Here is an 18,985-nt window from a genome sequence, read left to right as displayed (position 1 = left end):
GTCTTGGGGAGTTTCCTCAAAGCATTTCTACTGCCTTCTCGGGGTTCCAAGTGAGTCACTAAGGTCAGCCCAGATTCAAGAGCAGGGGACAGAACCCCACACTCATCGGGAGGAATCAGTGAATTTGGGGATGTGTTTTAAAAGGGCCTCACGTAGGGGCACCTGGGTGGCTGGGTCGGTGAAGCATCAGACTTCGGCTCAGGTCACGATCTCACGGCTCATGGGTTTGAGCCCCGTGTCGGGCTCTGTGCTGACAGTTAGGAGGCTGGAACCTCCTTTGGATTCTGCGTCTCCCTCTCTGTCTACCCCTCCCCTGCACGTACTGTCTCTGTAAAAAATAAACATTAAAAAAAAAAAAAAGTGCCTCACATAGGTCTAGGGGCTCCAGGGTGGCTCAGTCGGTTAAGTGTCCAACTTTGGCTCTCGTGGTCACGATCTCACGGTCCGTGGGTTCGAGCCCCGCGTCGGGCTCTGTGCCGACAGCTCCGAGCCTGGAGCCTGCTCGGGATTCTGTGTCTCCCTCTCTCTCTGCCCCTCCCCCGCTCACGCTCTGTCTCTCCCTCAAAGATAAACAAACATTAAAAAATAAAACAGTGCCTCACATAGGCCGCAGCACGGAGCGGACTCGAGATGACGTTTCTCCTCTCGGTTTCTTTCCCTGGCGGGCTTCTGAGAACGAGTTCTCCGCGCGTGTGTGCGCTGGCACGGGCTGCACGAGGAGGACCGTCGCGCGGAGGCTCGAGCCCCGTTCTTGCAGCCGTGTGCAGAGTGGCTCTTTCGGTGCTTCTGCGGCAACCGGCTCGGTCGTCAAGGGGCCACGTGCCGGGGCCGGACGGGAGAGCGTGCCGCCGGCCTGTGCGTGTGTGGCCTGTGCGTGTGCACGGGCACCTGGACGGCGGCCCCTTTCACCAGCGCCTTGCCGGACTCGGGCGAGTTCCGGGATTTTTGTAAAAGCGTCAAAGCCGCAAAGCTCTGTGCCTTCTGGGGGTGCTTTTTCTTCAGGCCCCGGCAGGTCTGATGTCTTACTGCTTCTGTTCCGCTGGCCTGTGTGTTTGCACGTTCCGCTGTTGCTGTGGCCGAGTAGGGTATTCCGACAGTTGGTGTTTCTCAGACCTCTTAAGGGTAGTACGGCTACTCGCGGACTTTCATTCTGCACGCGTGTGAGAACAGGTCCCTTGAGTTTCTGAAAGGCACCGCGAATCTTGGCTGGGATACCGACGTGTTCCAAGAACAGTGAGCAGACTCTCCGCGAGCTACTGGAAGGAAAGCTGCTGGCCAAGTGGGCGGCTGCAAGGTTAGCCTGCGCGCTCCGGGCGTGCTTCCTTCCCGTCCAGCGGCCCGCCAGGAGGCACAAGGACAATGAGGCACTTGGGGCAGCGCGAGAGGAAAACGTGAGCTACTTAGGAGTCAGCCTCCCCAAGAGTCCAGAAGACCTCCACAGAGACCGTCAAACATCGTAAGAGATGTGCTCCTGGATGGGGTGACCTGGTGCTTGAGACACGTCTCTTCTCCCCACGTTGACCCGTAGATACCCGCTTGACACAGTTATCAGGTGGTTTCTTGACAGCCAGGACCTTCCACCCCCAGCACTCAGAGCAGAGCCTGGCACCGGGAAGAGCTCCGGGAAACATTTGCGGACGGAAGGAAGGGCACGGTCAAGTGCACAGCAAACGTGTGCCCTGCCTTCCCGTCGGACGGGTTGCTGGGAGCCCTTTCCAGGCTGCTCTGGGATGTAACCATCCTGTTGATGATCGATGACGGGTGACTGTAGTTGATCTCACCATCCCTTGGGGAGGACATGAAGGTTCTGTTTCCATCTTTTGTTTTTAATTTTATTTTTAACTTTTTAAAATTTACATCCAAGTTAGTCAGCATCTAGTGCAACAATGATTTCAGGAGTAGATTCCAGTGATTCATCCCCTACGTATGACACCCAGTGCTCATCCCAGGTGTCCTCCTTGATGTCCCTTGCCCATTTAGCCCGCCCCCCTCCCACAGCCCCTCCAGCCACGCTCAGTTTGTTCTCTGTATTTAAGAGTCTCTTCTGTTTTGTCCCCCTCCCTATTTTTATATTACTTTTGTATCCCTTCCCTTATGTTCACCTGTTTTGTCCCTTAAAGTCCTCATATGAGTGAAGTCATACGATATTTGTCTTTCTCTGACTAATTTCGCTTAGCATAATACCCTCCAGTTCTATCCACGTAGTTGCAAATGGCAAGATTTCACTCGTTTTGATTGCCGAGTAATACTCCATTGAATATATATACCACATCTCCTTTATCCATTCATCCCTCGATGGACATTTGGGCTCTTTCCATACTCTGGCTACTGTTGAAAGTGCTGCTATAAACATGGGGGTGCCTGTGTCCCTTCGAAACAGCACACCTGTATCCCGGGGATAAATGCCTAGTAGTGCCATTGCTGGGTCATAGGGTAGTTCTATTTTTAGTTTTTTGAGGCACCTCCACACTGTTTCCCAGAGTGGCTGCACCAGCTTGCATTCCCAGTGTTTCCATTTTTTATTAAGGTGGCTTAAAAACATTGTCAGCATCTAGCATTTCTTGCTCTAAGTTTTGTTTTGTTTTGTTTTGTTTTTTACTTTTTTTTTCAACGTTTATTTATTTTTGGGACAGAGAGAGACAGAGCATGAACGGGGGAGGGGCAGAGAGAGAGGGAGACACAGAATCGGAAACAGGCTCCAGGCTCCGAGCCATCAGCCCAGAGCCCGACGCGGGGCTCGAACTCATGGACCGCGAGATCGTGACCTGGCTGAAGTCGGACGCTTAACCGACTGCGCCACCTAGGCTCCCCACTTGCTCTAAGTTTTGATTGCCCTTTGAAATGAGGCTTTTCAGCATAGAAAAGATTATTTGAGGTTAATTTTTTAAAGTTTTTATTTACTTATTTTGAAAGTGAAAAAGCATGAGCAGGGGAGGGGCAGAGAGAAGAGAATCCCAAGCAGGCTCTGCACTGTCAGCACAGAGGCTCGAACTCACGAACCACGAGATCATGACCTGAGCCAAGGTTGGATGCTTAACCTGACTGAGCCTTTAACTTCCCTTGTACGTTCTGGAGCCATTGTTTTCATTCTTGTTTTTTTTTTTTTTTTTTTTTTAAGCTTATTTATTTGAGAGAGAGAGAGAAAGAAAGCAGGGGAGGGGCAGAGGGAGGGAGAGAGAGAGAGAGACAGAGAGAGAGAGAGAGAGAGAGATTCTTAAGCAGTCTCCACACCCAATGCGGAGCCCAACGCAAGGCTCAATCCCACAAACCCTGAGATCATGATCGGAGCTGAAGTTGAGGGGTGCTCAACCGACCGAGCCTCCCAGGCGCCCCGGTGGTGTTAAGTGTACTGGATTTAATTGTCATTTTAGGCACAGGGAACATCTGACCAAACAAGTAAAACTTTCTCAAGTAGGTCTAATAATTTAAAGTTACCTATGTAGTGAATGTCAAGTTCTTTCCAAACCTGGCTGTCCGGAAGTGAGCTTTGTGGGGTGAGGAACTTGGTTTTGCTCCCTGCTGTATTCCCAGTGGCTACAAGAGTGCCCAGCAATCCATGTGCTTGCATAGATCAAGAATGTTCTCGGGGCGCCTGGGTGGCTCAGTCAGTTGAGCGTCCGACTTCGGCTCAGGTCATGATCTCACAGGTCGTGAGTTCGAGCCCCACGTCGGGCTCTGTGATGACAGCTCAGAGCCTGGAGCCTGCTTCGGATTCTGTGTGTCTCTCTCTCCGCCCCTCCCCTGTTCAGTCTCTCCTTCAAAAATAAATGGTAAAAAATATTAAAGAATGTTGATAATCCCTATAAATGTCTCTTTTATACCTTTTCAATAAAGTAAAAAAGAAAAATCGTGTCTAAAATTAGAAGCTTAATTATACATTTGTATTGGAGTCCCGGCTAATATGTAACATTAATTTGCCAAATTTTCTTAAATACTACAAACACCCTAAAGGTCAAATACATAGTTTATTCTGAGACTTAACATAAAAGTATTCAAATCTAAATCTTCCACAGGCCTCATGGCCACCTCCCTGGCAGTAACTGAGTCTCCCAGCCTGGCAGGGGCTCCCCTGTGGGACCCACATCGGCGGGGGGGTGGGGGGGAAGGGGGGTTGTGGCTTGGATGCTAGGGGACAGGCTACGGCCCTGTTAGGGCCTGCCCTCTGCCCCCCACCCCCGTCTTCGCTTCTGGCCTCTGCAGACCTCCCAGCCCGCAGGACCCTTCCCAGACCCATCCACAGAGGACTTCAACACTCGGTGGGATTCAACGAATCTGTTTATGCCTGTTCTTTTCTGAAAGACTAAACCCCTTCATCCCGTCAGCCTGGATGGGAATGTTTGCAAACACGAAAATGCCTCCCTGTGGATTTGGGCCACGTTGCATGTTGTGCAGCACTTACACCGCGTTGAGAAGAGTGTACCGTGTTCTGTGGCCAACTGTGCACGTGGTCAGGTTTCCCTGCACACCAGTCACACGGCTCGGGAGGCTCAGGACCCCTTTGGGCCCCGGGTTTCATTCATCTTTGCCAACATAGTGTAGCACTCTTGTTTTAAATTTAAATCGCTAGATGAAAAAGGATTATTCTTTGAGAGATTGTATCTCTTTCGTGACTAGTGACTTGTAATATTTCTGTACGTGAGAATCAGAAGGCTGTGTTTTCCTCGTTTGTCTTAGTCCGGCCAGATCTCTTGAGCGGGCACCAAAGTGACAGCTTCAGTACGTGACGTGTCCTTTTTTTATGGGATGAAATTTCCAGAAGTAAACCAGGCAAAGCTATTCCAACGGCTCAGCGCCACGATATACGTACGTTGGGCTGGCCATTCTTCAACTTGGATTTTGGAGCTCTGTACGTTAAGAAGTTAAGGCAGTGTTGAGTGTGAACCTAATAGGAACTTCCCTTTCTGTGTAATGGAGGGAAGAAATAGGGATTCGTCGATTGTTTCTAAATCTCCGGCTAGCCTTGGTTTCTGCAAAATGCCTAGCAAAACCAGCTTTTGATAAAAAGGAGCCTTGCTGACTGTCTGTCCTGGGGTTGGATGCTTTAGTTATTTCGCGGGTAATGACAGCTTTCACTCGGGCACTCAGACTCCGTCCTGGGCCTGGTGCGGCCGGCCGCAGAGCCGGCTTGCAGCCAGCAGACTGCCCCCTCCTGAACCACCGAGGCCTGAAGTCTGCTGGGGCTGTTGGCCTGCCCGCGTGCAGGTGCCAGTCGGCCCCGCTGCCCGGGGGTGGTGGGGCATTTTGCTGGGGAGTGGAATTTGGAAGGGGGCTCCGAAAATTATGAGCAACACGTTGGCACGAGGCTCCCGCCCCGCGTCCGAGGCCGCTTTCAACCTCTTGGGCAAATGGCGCCACCTGCTGGCACCTTCCCGCGACCCTGTGGTGTCCTGTCCCGTGGGTGACCTGTGGGTGACCTTGCTACTCTGCCCCGCCCCTGGTTTCACCCAGCAGTGTGTCAGTCGGAGAGAGTGACCCTTTGTGAACAATTCCTTGCGTAGGGGCGCCTGGGGGGCTCAGTCGGTGAAGCGTCCCATCGTGATCTCGGCCCAGGTCGGGATCTCACGATTTGTGGGTTCGGGCCCTGCATCAGGCTCCTCGAGCACAGTACGCAGCCTGCTTGGGATTCTCTCTCCCCCTCTCTCTCTGCCCCCTCCCTCGCTTGTTCCTGCTCTCTCTCTCCTTCTCTCTCTCTTTCTCAAAATGAAGAAATTAAAAAAAGTTCCTTGCATAGTATTCTATTGTAGGGCACGTATTTTCAAGCTTTTGGCACAAATTCCCAATTTTCCCTTTAGACTGGCTGTACTACTTACATCAGACATTGTAGTCTTAACAAGGTCTGATAGAAGGACTGTAAATCTAGATTGTTTTGAAATAAAATCCTGACTTTCCCCCAGTATTTGTTATGGACGTTTTTTCATTTTCTTAACCGACCAGGCTCCAGACCCAGCGCAGAGCCCGACACGGGGCTCGAACTCGATGACCCGGAGATCAAGAGCTGAGCTGAGCTCAAGACTCCCGACGCTTAACCGACTGAGCCGCCCCGGTGCCCCTGTTTTGAAACCAAAGGGCTGAACGAGTGACAGGGGGATCCCTCGCCACCGGGATTCATCAGTTGTTGACTCTGGCCACAGCGTGTTTGGCCGCATGGGAGCGCCTGGTGACCATTCAAAGGTGTGGGTCTCGTGACCACACCCCTAAACATCGCAGCCCTTGCTGACAGGTGCTTCCTGGGAAGGAGCAGCACTGCCATGTGGGCAGCAGCCCTGTCTCCGGGGTCGGCTCCTGTCCGCTCCGTGTGGCCCCCCAGAGCCCCTCCGTCGCCTCTCACAGCTTTTGTCACGTGTCATTTGGTCGTCGCTCCTTCAGTCTCTTTGAGCCTGGAACAGTCCCGCATCCTTTTTATAACCCTATGAGTGTTAAACTGAAAGACGAAATTTTTTTAGTGTTTGTTTATTTTCGAGACAGAGACACAGCAAGAGCGGGGGAGGGGCAGAGAGAGGGAGACACGGAATCCGAAGCAGGCTCCAGGCTCCGAGCTGTCAGCACAGAGCCCGACGCGGGGCCCAAACCCACAAACTGTGAGATCATGACCTGAGTTGAAGTTGGACGCTTAACTCACTGAGCCACCCGGGCGCCCCTACGAGTGTTAAACTTAAAAACTTCTTACTTTGAATCTCAGTCTTGCAGAGACGTTGCAAAAACTGTACCGACTTGCCACGTGTCTTCCCCAGTGTTCACATTTTACCAAACGTATGCCCACTCTCTCCACCTCTCTTTCACTGTGTGTGCGTGCACATGTGTGCATATACACATACACACGTATGTGTGTGTGTACATTTGAGAGAGTAAGTTGTAGATGTGATGCCCCCCAGTATTTCCGTTTGCATCCCAAAGCAAGGATGCTGTCTTCATTAACCACAGCACAGTTACCAAAATCAGGAAAGTGACTGGTAAAATACTCTTACCTACTCTGTGTAAACTTTGCCGGTCGTCTCACGAATGAGCGACTGCCTCGCTACCGGCAAAAAGGAAAGAGCATTTGGGGGGCCCAGGCCCCCGTTGAGGACCACACACACCTGTCGCTTCACTTACTGGAGAAGTCTATCGGCCTCTTGCACGTTCCCGCTTTGGAAGCTTATGGGCCAGTCACTTCGTAGATTGCCCCTCAGTTTCGGATGGTGAGCGCAGCCTCGGGATCGGGCAGGACTCCTCCCAAGTCTTAGGTGTCCTTCTCAGGAGGGCTGTGATGTTCCTTTGTCTCCTTACTGATCATCGGAAAGTTCACCGTGTGGTTACATGTTGTCTGCCGGGTGTCTTCACTGGGAAGCTACTGTTTTCCCGTGTAATCAGTGGTGCGTTAGGGCAGGTGTGCTGACATCAGGTGCGTTTCCTCTTCGGGGCCTCGTACGGGCCTCCCCGAGGAGTCCCGCCTGAGGCTCGGGTTACTGTGCGTGTTGCCAGCGCGATGGCGTTGCATCCGCCCCTGCCTGCTGGATGGACCGCGCTATAATTCAGAGCTGTGCCTTCCCCCACTTTGTCCTTCGTTTACGTGCGCGTATCAACACGGACGGCTTTGGGCAGCGTCGACGTTTTCACAGTGCTTGTTCTTGGAGCGCGTGAGCACGGAAGGTCTTCCGGCTTCTTTGAGTCACCTCCGATTTCCTGTGAAAGCTTCCTCTAGTTTTCAGAGTCAGGCCTTTCGCCTCTTTGGTTAGGTTTATTCCTGGGTACCTCATTGGACTCACCGATGGTTGTTTTACTCCGAGTACTGTCATACCCCGTCGCCCGTTGTCCCACGTTTGGCCCGTGAGAGCTTCTGCAAGCTGCTTTGACTCCTTCTGGCGTGTCCCCGTAATTTTTGAGCACAGGCTCCGGGTCACCTTGTGCCTTCCCTGCCCCAGCCCTGGGATCACGTCAGCCACTGCTCTCCGGAGCCCCGATTCTTTGTTCTGGGGAGTGACATTTATCACCCAGGGTCTGGGTGGTACCGGGTGTCGCTGCTTCTCCACGTCTCAGGGGACAGGGCTGAAGCAGGTGCACATGTGTGTGTGTGTGTGTGTGTGTGTGTGTGTGTGTTGAACGCACGGGAACTCACACCGACAGCTCCACTTCCGTTCCAGCAGGGCGGGGTCCCCCCGAGCCGTTCCCTCTCTGTGTTTGGGGCCCCTTCTCTGTCACCGACCGTCCTGTGCTTATTCCCCGTGTATTCGTGTGTCTTCCCAGTCTCACGAAGCATCTGCCTGTTTATCAAGCCCAAGGAAGTGTACCTTTTAAGTCAGGAAGTCAGTGCGGTGTTGCAGGAAGAGGCTCGTCCATCCGCTGTGTCGTGGCTCCGTGCCCGAGGGAGGGCGGCCTCCTCCTGGCCCAGTGAGGGAGGGCGCTTCCAGAGCTGAGGGCAGGGTGCTGCCGGCCTGTGCGGGGAGTGCTGAGGGTGGAAGCAGGGCCGCCCCGCGTCCTCGCCGCTGAACGTCCCGTCTGTTCGAGAGGAACGGGCGGCGCAGGGACGCAGGGCCTCGGATCGGCGCCACTTCCTGTGCCCGAGTCCCCGTGGGCGGCGCACCGAGGGCCCCGTGTTCACCTGCACGCGCGGTGGGGCTCGCCCAAGGGAGGACCCTCCGACGGAGCTGGGAGCCCACGCGGGGCCCGCACCCTCTTTTGGGAGTACGGTGTACCTGCATAAAAGCCAGGGGCCGTTCTGACGCCGTCCCGTGGACGCGTACGTGCAGGCCTCCCGACACGGCTGGCCCCGGACTGTGATGGAGGGCTGTGCGGTGTCGGCCAAGCTCGGCGCCGGACCGCGTCCTGGTGGACGTGCCTTGGTGACGTTTGACGGAGGCCGCTCCCGGCTCAGCCTCGTGGCTTGCCCGGCCTGGAGAGGAGGGTGGTGTCGCTTTCAGGTTAGCTATTCTTTAGACGGACGTTTGCGGACCACCTCCTTCTCCGCCGTGAATAGCGTCGGACGTCCAGATGGCTGGGGGGGGGGCGGGGGGGCTGCCTCCCTCCCCGCTGTGGCTGCGCACCTCCGAGAAGACGGGCCCCCGGGGACCCGGGCCGGGCCCGTGCTGGCCCCGACACCCGCCGGCCGAGACTCCTGGTCTCGGTCGGCTCGTCTGTGAGGCGACGCCTGCGCCCCCTCGCCGCGTGCGTGTGGGGATGTGTGAAACCACAGGCGTGGAGGAGGCCCCGACACGGACGCGCGTGTCCGCACGGCCTCACCCGCTGTCTCCGCGGCCGGGAGGGTGAAGCCGTGTGACCAGGGGGTTACTCGCCACGTCTGCCCCGTCCTGCAGGTGTTCCCTAGGGAGGGTGGCTCTGGCGTCGACTGTCTGTGTGGCGGGAAGTGCGCTGAGGACGTGGACCCCCCAGAGCTGTTCTTTGAGCCTCCGTCGGAGCAGCGCCGCGAGCTGCTCTCGTTCCGGCGGCCACGGAAGTAACGGTGACAGGAGAAAGGGCTCAAAAGCGCAGCGAGGACATGTGGGTGTCGGGGCCCGCGGAGCTGGGGTGACTCGCGTGTCCGACGCGCGCCCCGTCAACGGTGAGTGCTTCGGGGCGGGACCAGACGCCGTGCCGGTCGTGGGGGACGCGGCAGGACGGGGCCCTTGCCGGCCCTTACCGTGTAGCGGGAGAAACCACGAGGCGCCGCGGGGCCGAGCCCGGGGTGGACGGCGGGCCCCCGGAGAGCTGCGCACGGCAGGCAAGGGCGAGGCACTGGCAGGGCTGCCTGGGGACGGTGACGTGGTGACGGGGCACGTGCGGGCGCCGGCCAGGCCCCCAGGAGGCCGGAGCGCGGGGCAGAAGTGCGCGGGGGGAGCACCGTGCGGCCCGAGGACGAGGCGGGTGCTCCCTGACATGGACACAGCTCCGAGTAGGGGACGGCTGGCCAGGGACTTGCCCTGCAGGGGGGTTTTCACCAGGACCGCGTTTCTGAAAGGTGGACTCTGGAGGGGAGGAGGGGGAAGGCCAGACCTGAGCCCTGCCGGTGATCAAGGTTGGGGCCAGCGGCCTGGGGTGGAGGGGGAGGCGAGAGTCCAGGGGGAGGGCCAGCCTTTGGTCAAGGCACAGACGGTTGGGAGGCGCTCAGTGACAGGTGTGCCCGTGTCTCAGGATCCGGGGTGCCAGGGGCACAGAGGGCAACTTCAGCGGCGGCTCCACAGGAGTTCCTGGTCTAGCCGTGGGCTTGCCACATCCCGCCCTTCTCTCCTGCCCTCCCCGGCCCAGGGACACACCCCTGCAGGTCCCGGTGGGCCGTGCTCAGGTGCTCAGCTGCGATGACATGGCCGACGCCCCTTACCCCACCCACCTCCTCCACGGCGTCAGCGGCACCACTTGGTTCTGCTCTTGTCCCGTGGCCGCGGCTCCCATTCTGGGCTGGTGCCCCACATTCCCACCCCGTCCCCCCTGGGCGGACTCACCCAATCTGGGGGGCTCTCCAGACTGCCTCGGTGTCCTGCCGAAACAAAGTCCCACCACCCGGGTAGATGAAAGCCACAGAAACGTATTTTCTTGCAGCTCTGAAATCAACCTGCAATCTAAAGGCTCTAGGGGAGGGCGCCTCCTGCCTCTTTCAGCTCCTGGTGGCCCCAGGCGTTCTTGGCTTGTGGCCGTGTCCCTCCAGTGTCACCCTGTCTTCACGTGGCGTCCCCTCTGTATGCCTCGGGTCTTGTTCTCCCCACTCCCACCCTTAAAGGGCACCAGTCACTGGATTTAGGGCTCCCCTAAATCCGGGATGATCTCCTCTTAAGATCCTTCACATAATTCCATACATAAGGGCCCTATTTCCTAGAGAAGGTCCCATTCGCAGGGCCCAGGGGCTGGGATTTGGCCATCTCCTGGAGGACGCTGTTCAGCCCCTGCATGCACCAGCCGTGCTTGATGGTCACTAAGTCTGCATTTCTTTTTTTTTTTCTTTTTTTTAATGTTTATTTCTGAGAGAGAGAGACAGAGCATGAGCGGGGGAGGGGCAGAGAGAGAGGGAAACACAGAATCCGAAGCAGGCTCCAGGCTCCGAGCTGGCAGCACGGAGCCCGACGCGGGGCTTGGACTCATAGACGGTGAGATCATGACCTGAGCCGAAGTCGGAGGCTCAACCGACTGAGCCCCCCAGGCGCCCCACCAAGTCTGCGTTTCTGGCACGGACTCATTTATTGAGAACCTGTAGGAGCAGCGTCTCGAACCTAAAATGTCCCGACTCTTGCTCTCTCCTCCCAGGCCACAGAACCTGCTCTGATCCAACTGCTGAGTCCGGGACATGTGGCTCTGCTCGGCCAGTTGCTCAGGTGGGAATCCCCACGGCCCCCAGCCTGTCTGTGGCTGCACACCTGTCCTTGTGCCCCTATGTCGTCACCCTGCTGCTCAGACCTTCCCGTGGGTCCCTGTCCCCCTGACACGGGGACTGTGACCCATGAGGGTGTGTGGGACCTGGTCCTGTGCCTCCCGCTCCCTTGCCTTCCCCTTCTCCTTTGTCACGCCGCCCAGCCACGCTAGCTGTCCTCCAGACACACTGCACCCGGCTCCTTCCCGTCCCCCTGCCTCTGGGTGTCTCCCACGGGCACTTGTAGCGGTCCTCCCCCAAGTATTCCGTGTCCCTGCCTGGTCACCCTCACCTCATCACCTCCTGATGCCTGTGTGCACGGTGACTGGTTTGTGTCTTCCCCCTTCTCCCCCACAACCTGTGTGCACGGTGACTGGTTTGTGTGCCCCACCCCCCCAGCTCCCCTACCCGAACCTGTGTGCACGGTGACCGGTTTGTGCCTGTCTGCCCCAGACCCACGCTCCGCCAGTGCACAGGACAGGGCTTGAGACAGGAGCCTTTGCTGAAGGAAGGAGGGTAACCTCGTTTGCCCCTTGGCTTTTCATGGGGTCACGTCGTGAGCCCCCACCTCATGCCGGCTCCCTGGGCAGGGGGGAGGCCCTGTTACTCGGGCTCCTCGGGGTAGCATGGCCCCCCGGGAGAGCCTCCCCCGGGGCGGGCCGTGGGCTGGACACCCTGCTCCTTCTGGCTGGGCTTCGGGACGTGCTTCTCACTCCGCCCCCAGCTTGCTGGGTCTTCGACTGGATTTTTTCCAGCGAGCACAGTCTCCCAGAGCGTCGCTTCCCCCGGTGACCTTCAGTGGCCGAGCTAGGGCAGAGCAAACGGAATAACTGCCCTTGACCTCGTGACCTTGTCGGCACAGCCTGGGCTGTCGGAGCCTCTCTGGCCGCCCCAGGACGTTATCAGTTCCCATGCCACAGTGCAGGTGCTCCTAGCCCCCCACCCCCACCCCCGCCGCTGTAACGAGTCACTTTACGTTGTCCTCAAGTAAATGAACCGTCTTTCCGCCTGTGTATCACACCTGTGTTAGGGGAGAGCCCTTCACCGCTCCCGTCTGAGGTCCGGTCTCCGGACCCCCAGTCGCTGGGCTCTGTGTCCGGGGCGCGTGGCCAGAAAGGCGCCCCGTCACCCGGCTGGGAGAGCTGGCCCTGCATCCTGCCCCCCGCTGCACGTGTGGTCCCTGACATTCCCTGTATTTGTGGCCACCGCCCCCCACACACACCCCTGCGGCCTTGGCTGCCCCAGGGAAGCTGAGCCTCACCGACTGGCTCTGGTGCCCCAGGGCCCACAGCGCTGTCCTGCGTGTGTAGACGGTTACTAGATGCTTGTTGGCCGAGTGGATGAATGAACCCAGGTGGCTAAAACCTGAAAGCCAGTCAGGGCCCGGGGCAGGGACAAACACGTGACCGCTAAGTGAGTGGGGTGGTGCTGAGGGGGGTCGGCTCTCGACAACGCCAGGGTGGCGTTTCCCTCTCCGTGCGCAAGTACGTGTTCTCGAGAAGTGCCCGGGTGCCGTGGAAGGGGGGGCCCGGAGTGTCCTGCGGTTACTAACGGACGCTCTTCTGCTTTTGTTTCCCCAGACGCCATTTGCTTTTGACGCAAGATGATTTGATGCTTTCCTATGAGACCCATGAACCATGATGGCTACACAGACACTAAGCATAGACAGCTACCAAGACGGGCAACAAGTGAGAGCGGGGGCTTTATTCTGCATTCTCGGTGCCGCCAGGGGACCGGCGCCTTGTGTAGTTACGTTCAGTTTCATCGAGCTGCAGGTCCAGTTTCAAGTGCGCCCTGCGACTCGCACGTGTTGCTGCCCGGAGAGGCCAGCCATGGAGCTGTTGGCGTCGCTTGCCCCGGGGACAGCAGGCCGCCAGCGCTTTTGACTCCCCGAGTCACGGTTTCTCGGGGGTTTGCCCTGTTAGCGTCTGTGTTAGCGAGGCCTGTTGCCTTCAAAGAAAAGCGGGGTGCCGTTGCTAAAAGCCGGGCCCCAGGTGGCTGAGCTCAGCGGGAGGCGTGGTGCGGGCGGCAGAGGGCACCGTCCCGATGGCCGGCGTGGCGCGGAGGCCGTGCCGTCTGCTCACGTCGCACGGCTGTGCCCGGATGGCTGGCTCTGACGCCGCGTGGGTGGTGTCCTGACCGCCCTCCCACTGTCCGTGGCCTTGGCTTGCCTTCGCAGCTGCAGCTGCGGGAAGGCCGGGTTTTGTGTTGTGTGCCCCGAAGCGCTCGGGAGGAGGGGGTGGGGGCCGCCCCCGTCTCCCTCGAGCCCTGGAGCTCCGTGCGGCGAAGGCCTCCCAGCCTGCCTTTGCCCCTGCTTCCTGCGCTCAGGAGGCGACGCGGGGATGCCCAGAGGCCCTCTTGTCTCCCTACTTGAAGATCCTAGTTAGCGGGCCCGACCAACTGATCAGGCTCGGTGGCCTCTCCCAGATGAGGTCACAGCCCTGCCTCAGTGAGGCTCCAGGTGGGCGCCCAGGACCTGAGGGGGCCTCCCTCGTGTCTCTCCTTGGTGGCCGGTCTCGTGCCCTTCCCGGCTTGGTTCCTGTGGCACAGACTTGGTTTTTGTGGGCTTTGGAAAAACGTCTCGGGGTCTGAGCTTCTTACAGGAATTGAGTTGGGGGGTCCCTTTCAGCCTGCTCTCTGCATCTGGAAGCCCCGCGATATTTCCAAGTGATTTTGTTTCTAAAACGCCAAGCTGGGGTTGTGCCTTACTCTCCCGCTGCTGAACCCTGCAGCGGGGGGGGGGGGACCCTGCATCACCCTCGCACCCCCGCATCGCCCTCGCACTCACCTCTGCCCCTCTTTCCCACGCATCCCTGCCCCATGGCCCTGGGCCTGGCCCTGGCTCTTCCTCAAGCAGCAGGGGGGCCAGTGCCTTCCTGTCTGGCAGGTCTTTGCACAAATCCTTCCTGGAAAGACTCTCCTGCCCGCCCCGGCACCCCCCACCCCCTCCCGCCAAGCTTGCCCCCTGCTCCCTCCCTGCCCGCACCTGGTTCTCCTTTGTGGCACTGATCACCTGCTGGCAGATCCTGTTCGGAGTCCCCTCCCCCCGCAGGGCAGGCGGGCATCCTGGTGCCCTGATGGGGTCGTGTCCTGTGCAGTGCCAGGCACGGGGAGGGACAGAGCCTCGCTTTTAACAGCCAAGCTCTTTCCCACGACACGCAAAACTCGTGAACGTTATGTTACGCGTTGACTGTCCCACGGTGTGGCTCTGCCTCCCCTCCACACTTGGACAGCGAGCTTTCCCTTCCTTCGCGACCATTAAAGAAAGGAAGAAACAAACCCAAAGACCTGAAATACATCTTTTGACGCTTGTTTATAATACTGTCGGATCTCCCTCCAGAAAGGTTGTGTTCGATTGGGCTTGTTAGTTGCTTTACTGCTTCGTGTTTTCAAGAGAGACACAATTTCCCAGGCGCGCTGTGCCATCTGAAGGCAGTGGGACAGAGGTCTCCCTGCACATCTGGGCTGACAGACTAGAGCCTGCACCACAGGACAGGGGCTCCCTCGCGGGCGGGCGGCTACCCCCGGCTGTCAGGGGGGTCGCATGGCAGGGAGCAGGCTCTCTCCCTGCCTGGGGACAAGCCCCTTCCCCGAGTGCCCCCACCAGCTGCTTCCCCGGGGCGCGGAGTCATGGCAGCTGGCGGCAGGGCAGGTGGGTTCCGGTCCTGAAGCAACTGAGGGCACTGGTAGTCTGCTCCTGGATAATTACAAGTTTACTGCAGCAGTTTAGGGTTTTTTTTTAATGTTTATTTTGAGAGCAATTGAGTGCATGGTGCGGGGTGGCGGGGGTGGGGAGATGGGGTGGGTGGGGGGAGACGGGGGAGGAGCAGAGAGGGAGAGAGACGCAGAGAATCCTAAGCAGGCTCCGTGCTGTCAGCACAGAGCCGGGCTTGGGACTCCATCTAACAACTGACATCATGACCTGAGCCGAACGCAGGAGTCAGATGCTTAACTGACCGAGCCCCCCAGAGCCCCCCAGCAAGTTGGAATTTTTTTCTGTAAACTGAATTCTTTATGTTTAAGGATTTAAAGACTTTTCACCTAAGTTACAAACCAAAATAGCTAGTTTAAAGCAATTTACATTTATTTATTTACTTTTGAGAGACAGAAAGAGACAGTGCAAGTGGGGAGAGGCAGAGAGAGAAGGAGACACAGAATCCAAAGCAGGCTTCAGGCTCTGAGCCATCAGCACAGAGCCCGACGTGGGGCTCGAACTCACAAACCGTGGGATCGTGACCTGAGCCGAAGTTGGAGGCTCAAACAGTTGACCCACCCAGGCACCCCTTAGTTTAAAGCAATTTAAATGATAATATCTAGACGCTATTTCTTTAAACACTGCCAGTCTTTACTTTCTAAATACAGTGACTTTTTTTTCAAAATGTTTATAGATAATGTATTCCTGAAATTTAAGAATAGATAGGGGAGAGTTTCAGCCCTGCCATGACTACGTTTGTTTTCGTGACAAGATAGGAAGAGTTTGGACTGTTTGTTTCTACCTCTCAAGCTGTGATGTTGCTCAGTGTGAGGGTTTAGGGCAGGAAGAGACACACACAGTAAGGTGACTTAATCCCCTCGGCACTCTGGAGGTGGCATATTTTTTGAAAATCACACGCAGTTCACAGACATCGGCCCTCAGTTTTCAAGATGATTTGGAAACTCAACCTTTGTTTTAGCCATTTGCAAAACGTGTCAGACTCAAAGGAGGTTTGTTGGTGGTAATTTTGATGGATTCTCGCCAGCCACCCAACTGTCTCCCACTTTACCAGTCCCCTTGTTTCTGCTTGAGAAGAGAATACTTAGTAGCAGTTTACTTTGTGTTTAGTAACAAAAACTCTCCTCCTCCTTTCACAGATGCAAGTAGTAACAGAGTTAAAAACGGAGCAAGATCCCAACTGCTCTGAACCGGATGTGGAAGGAGTGAGCCCTCCCCCGGCGGGCTCCCAGACGCCAATGGACGCAGACAAGCAGGCCATTTATAGGTAGCGATGAGATGCGATGCGCGTGGGTTTTAGTAGGGGTAAGAGGAGCAGAGAAACTTGTTAAATGGAATATGCTGGAGCTGGCAGCTAGGCAGAGCATTAGGTATGGTGTGATAACCAGTAGGGTGAGCAGTTTCTCGAATTAAGATGTTATTCCTACTACCTTAAAAAAAAAAGTTTTGGAATCTAAATCTATATTTTAGTCAACCCTGCAAGAAGAAATCTTCAAGCCCAGACAATTCTACTGGGGAATCCTACCAAAAATAAAGAAGAAAAAAACAGCAAGTCTACACAGTCTCTTCCAGAAAAAGGAAGAGGGGAGGCTTTCCAACTCAGCTTATGAATTGAGCATCACCGTGACACTAAAGCCACAGACAATACAGAAAGGAAAAGTACACACCAGTGCACCTCACGAACTTGCACGTAAAAATAGTTAATCCGGTATTAACAAGTCAAATTCAGTGACGTATAAAAAGAATCACCTGCAGTGACCAAGTAGCGTTTATCCCAGGAACTCAAGACTGATTCACTAGTCAAAGTTCAACCAGTGAGACCCACAACACGCTCGTATCGGTTGACACAGAAAAGTCAACAGCTAATTATGGTTAAAAGCTGTCAGCAAAGTGGTAATAGAGGGAAACTTTCCTAACCTGATGAAGGGCAACCTCCAAAAATCTATAGTTCTCATTATCTTTAGTGGCCAAAGACTGTTTTCTGTAAGATTGGGAATAAGGCAGAGATGTCCACTCGGCCTCCCCCTGTTCAGTACTGTAATGGAAGTCATAGCCAGTGCAGTAAGGCAAGAAAAAGAAAGAAAAGGCATACCAGCTGAGAAAGGAAGAGAGAAAACTGACTTTGTGCACCAACAACACGATCGTCTACATCAAAAATCCCAAAGACTCCACCAAAAAATGTCCAGGACTGAGTTTAATAAGGTCACAGGTTACAAGGGCAACACACAGAAACAAATCCTATTTCTATAGCAGTAATATACACTTGGAAATGGAGATTAGAAAGACAATACCGTTTACAAGAGCACCAAAACGGGTGTAAACCTAACAAAACACAGACCCTTGATGCTGGAAACTGTAAATGCTGACGCAAGCAATCAGAGAGAACCTAGGTGGTGGGGCATACCATACTCATGGATTGCAAGAGTCAGCACAGCACAGATGTCATTTCCCCTGAAATCCATTTGCAGGGTTAGCACAATTGCGATTAAGGTCTCAGCGGGATATTTTTGTACATATAGATAAGCCAGTTCTAAATTTTATATGGCAGATGAAGGAACTAGACCAGCTAAGACAGTGCTGAAGAGGAAGACTACAGTCGGGCTTCAAGGCTGACTTGGGTGTTACGGTAATGACGATGTCGTGATGCTGGTGAAGGGCTAGGATCAGCGTCACTGATAGTCCAGAAGTAGGTGTACAAAAACATGATTTATGTGACCTTTGCAAAGGTGCCAACACAGTTCGGTGGAGTGGAGGTAGCCCCTCCAACAAACGGTGTTGGAACAGTTAGACGTTCACCTGCTGGAAGGAGACCCTTGACCTCATCTCACGTTTTATACAGAAGTTGCCTCAAGATGGAGCATAGATCTCAGTGTAAAACTTGCAACTGTAGAGCTGGTCTCTCCACACAGTGGAGCATCATGCAGCCATAAAAAGGGATGACGTACCAATACGCGGTACAGCACTGATGGTCCGTGAAAACAGTGTCGCTAAGTGAAGGAGGCTAGAGGCCAAAGGGCACGTATCCTGTGATTCCTTTTATCTATCTATCTATCTATCTATCTATCTATCTATCTATCTATTTATCTACCTATCTATCTCTATCTGTTTATTTAATTTTTTATTTTTTAAAGTTTACATCCAAATTAGCTAGCATATAGTGCAGCAATGATTTCAGGAGTAGATTCCTTAGTGCCCCTCCCCCATTTAGCCCATCCCCCCTCCCACAACCCCTCCATCAATACCCTCAGTTTGTTCTCCATGTTTATGAGTCTCTTCTGTTTTGTCCCCCTCCCTGTTTTTGTATTATTTTTGCTTCCCTTCCCTTATGTTCATCTGTTTTGTCTCTTAAAAGTCCTCATAGGAGTGAAGTCATATGATTTTTGTCTTTCTCTGACTAATTTCACTTAGCATAATACCCTCCAGTTCCATCCACATAGTTGCAAATGACAAGATTTCATTCTTTTTTGATTGCCGAGTAATACTCCATTGAATATATATATATATATATATATATATATATATATATATATACACACACACACACCACATCTCCTTTATCCATTCATCCCTCGATGGACATTTGGGCTCTTTCCATACTCTGGCTACTGTTGAAAGTGCTGCTATAAACATGGGGGTGCCTGTGTCCCTTCGAAACAGCACACCTGTATCCCGGGGATAAATGCCTAGTAGTGCCATTGCTGGGTCATAGGGTAGTTCTATTTTTAGTTTTTTGAGGCACCTCCACACTGTTTTCCAGAGTGGCTGCACCAGTTTGCATTCCCATCCGTGATTCTTTTTATACGAAATGTCCAGAACTGGCGAATCCGTAGAGAAGACAGTAGATTAGCAGCGGCTTGGGACTGGGGTTTGGGGGAAAATGGAGAGTGGCTGCTGATGACGATAGGGTTTCTTTGGGGGACGATGAGAATGTTATAAAATTGCCTTGGTGGTGAGTACAGTAA

At 54.9% G+C, this 18,985-nt stretch overlaps 1 protein-coding gene across 7 annotated transcripts in view; it reads left to right on the top strand.

The window, feature by feature from the left end:
• PKNOX1 (PBX/knotted 1 homeobox 1) overlaps positions 1-18,985 on the top strand; it is a 58,622-nt gene that overhangs the window by 13,706 nt on the left and 25,931 nt on the right. For 4 of the 7 annotated variants that reach the window (XM_023238680.2, XM_023238682.2, XM_045036552.1 and 1 more), the window contains exons 2-4: positions 11,209-11,276; positions 12,892-12,999; positions 16,163-16,290. In XM_023238680.2, coding sequence (XP_023094448.1) covers positions 12,949-12,999; positions 16,163-16,290 — 179 coding nt within the window. In that variant the 5' untranslated portion in view covers positions 11,209-11,276; positions 12,892-12,948. Of the gene's footprint in view, positions 1-6,558; positions 8,898-9,039; positions 9,536-11,208; positions 11,277-12,891; positions 13,000-16,162; positions 16,291-18,985 lie in introns of those variants that run through there. The other 3 variants (XM_006935828.5, XM_045036554.1, XM_023238681.2) reach the window with 3 other exon arrangements.

The sequence above is a fragment of the Felis catus genome, chromosome C2 (assembly GCF_018350175.1).
Source record: "Felis catus isolate Fca126 chromosome C2, F.catus_Fca126_mat1.0, whole genome shotgun sequence".
NCBI classification, from domain to species: Eukaryota; Metazoa; Chordata; class Mammalia; order Carnivora; family Felidae; genus Felis; species Felis catus.
Note: the sequence above shows the minus strand (reverse complement) of the source record. Positions and strands in the feature narration are given on the sequence as shown.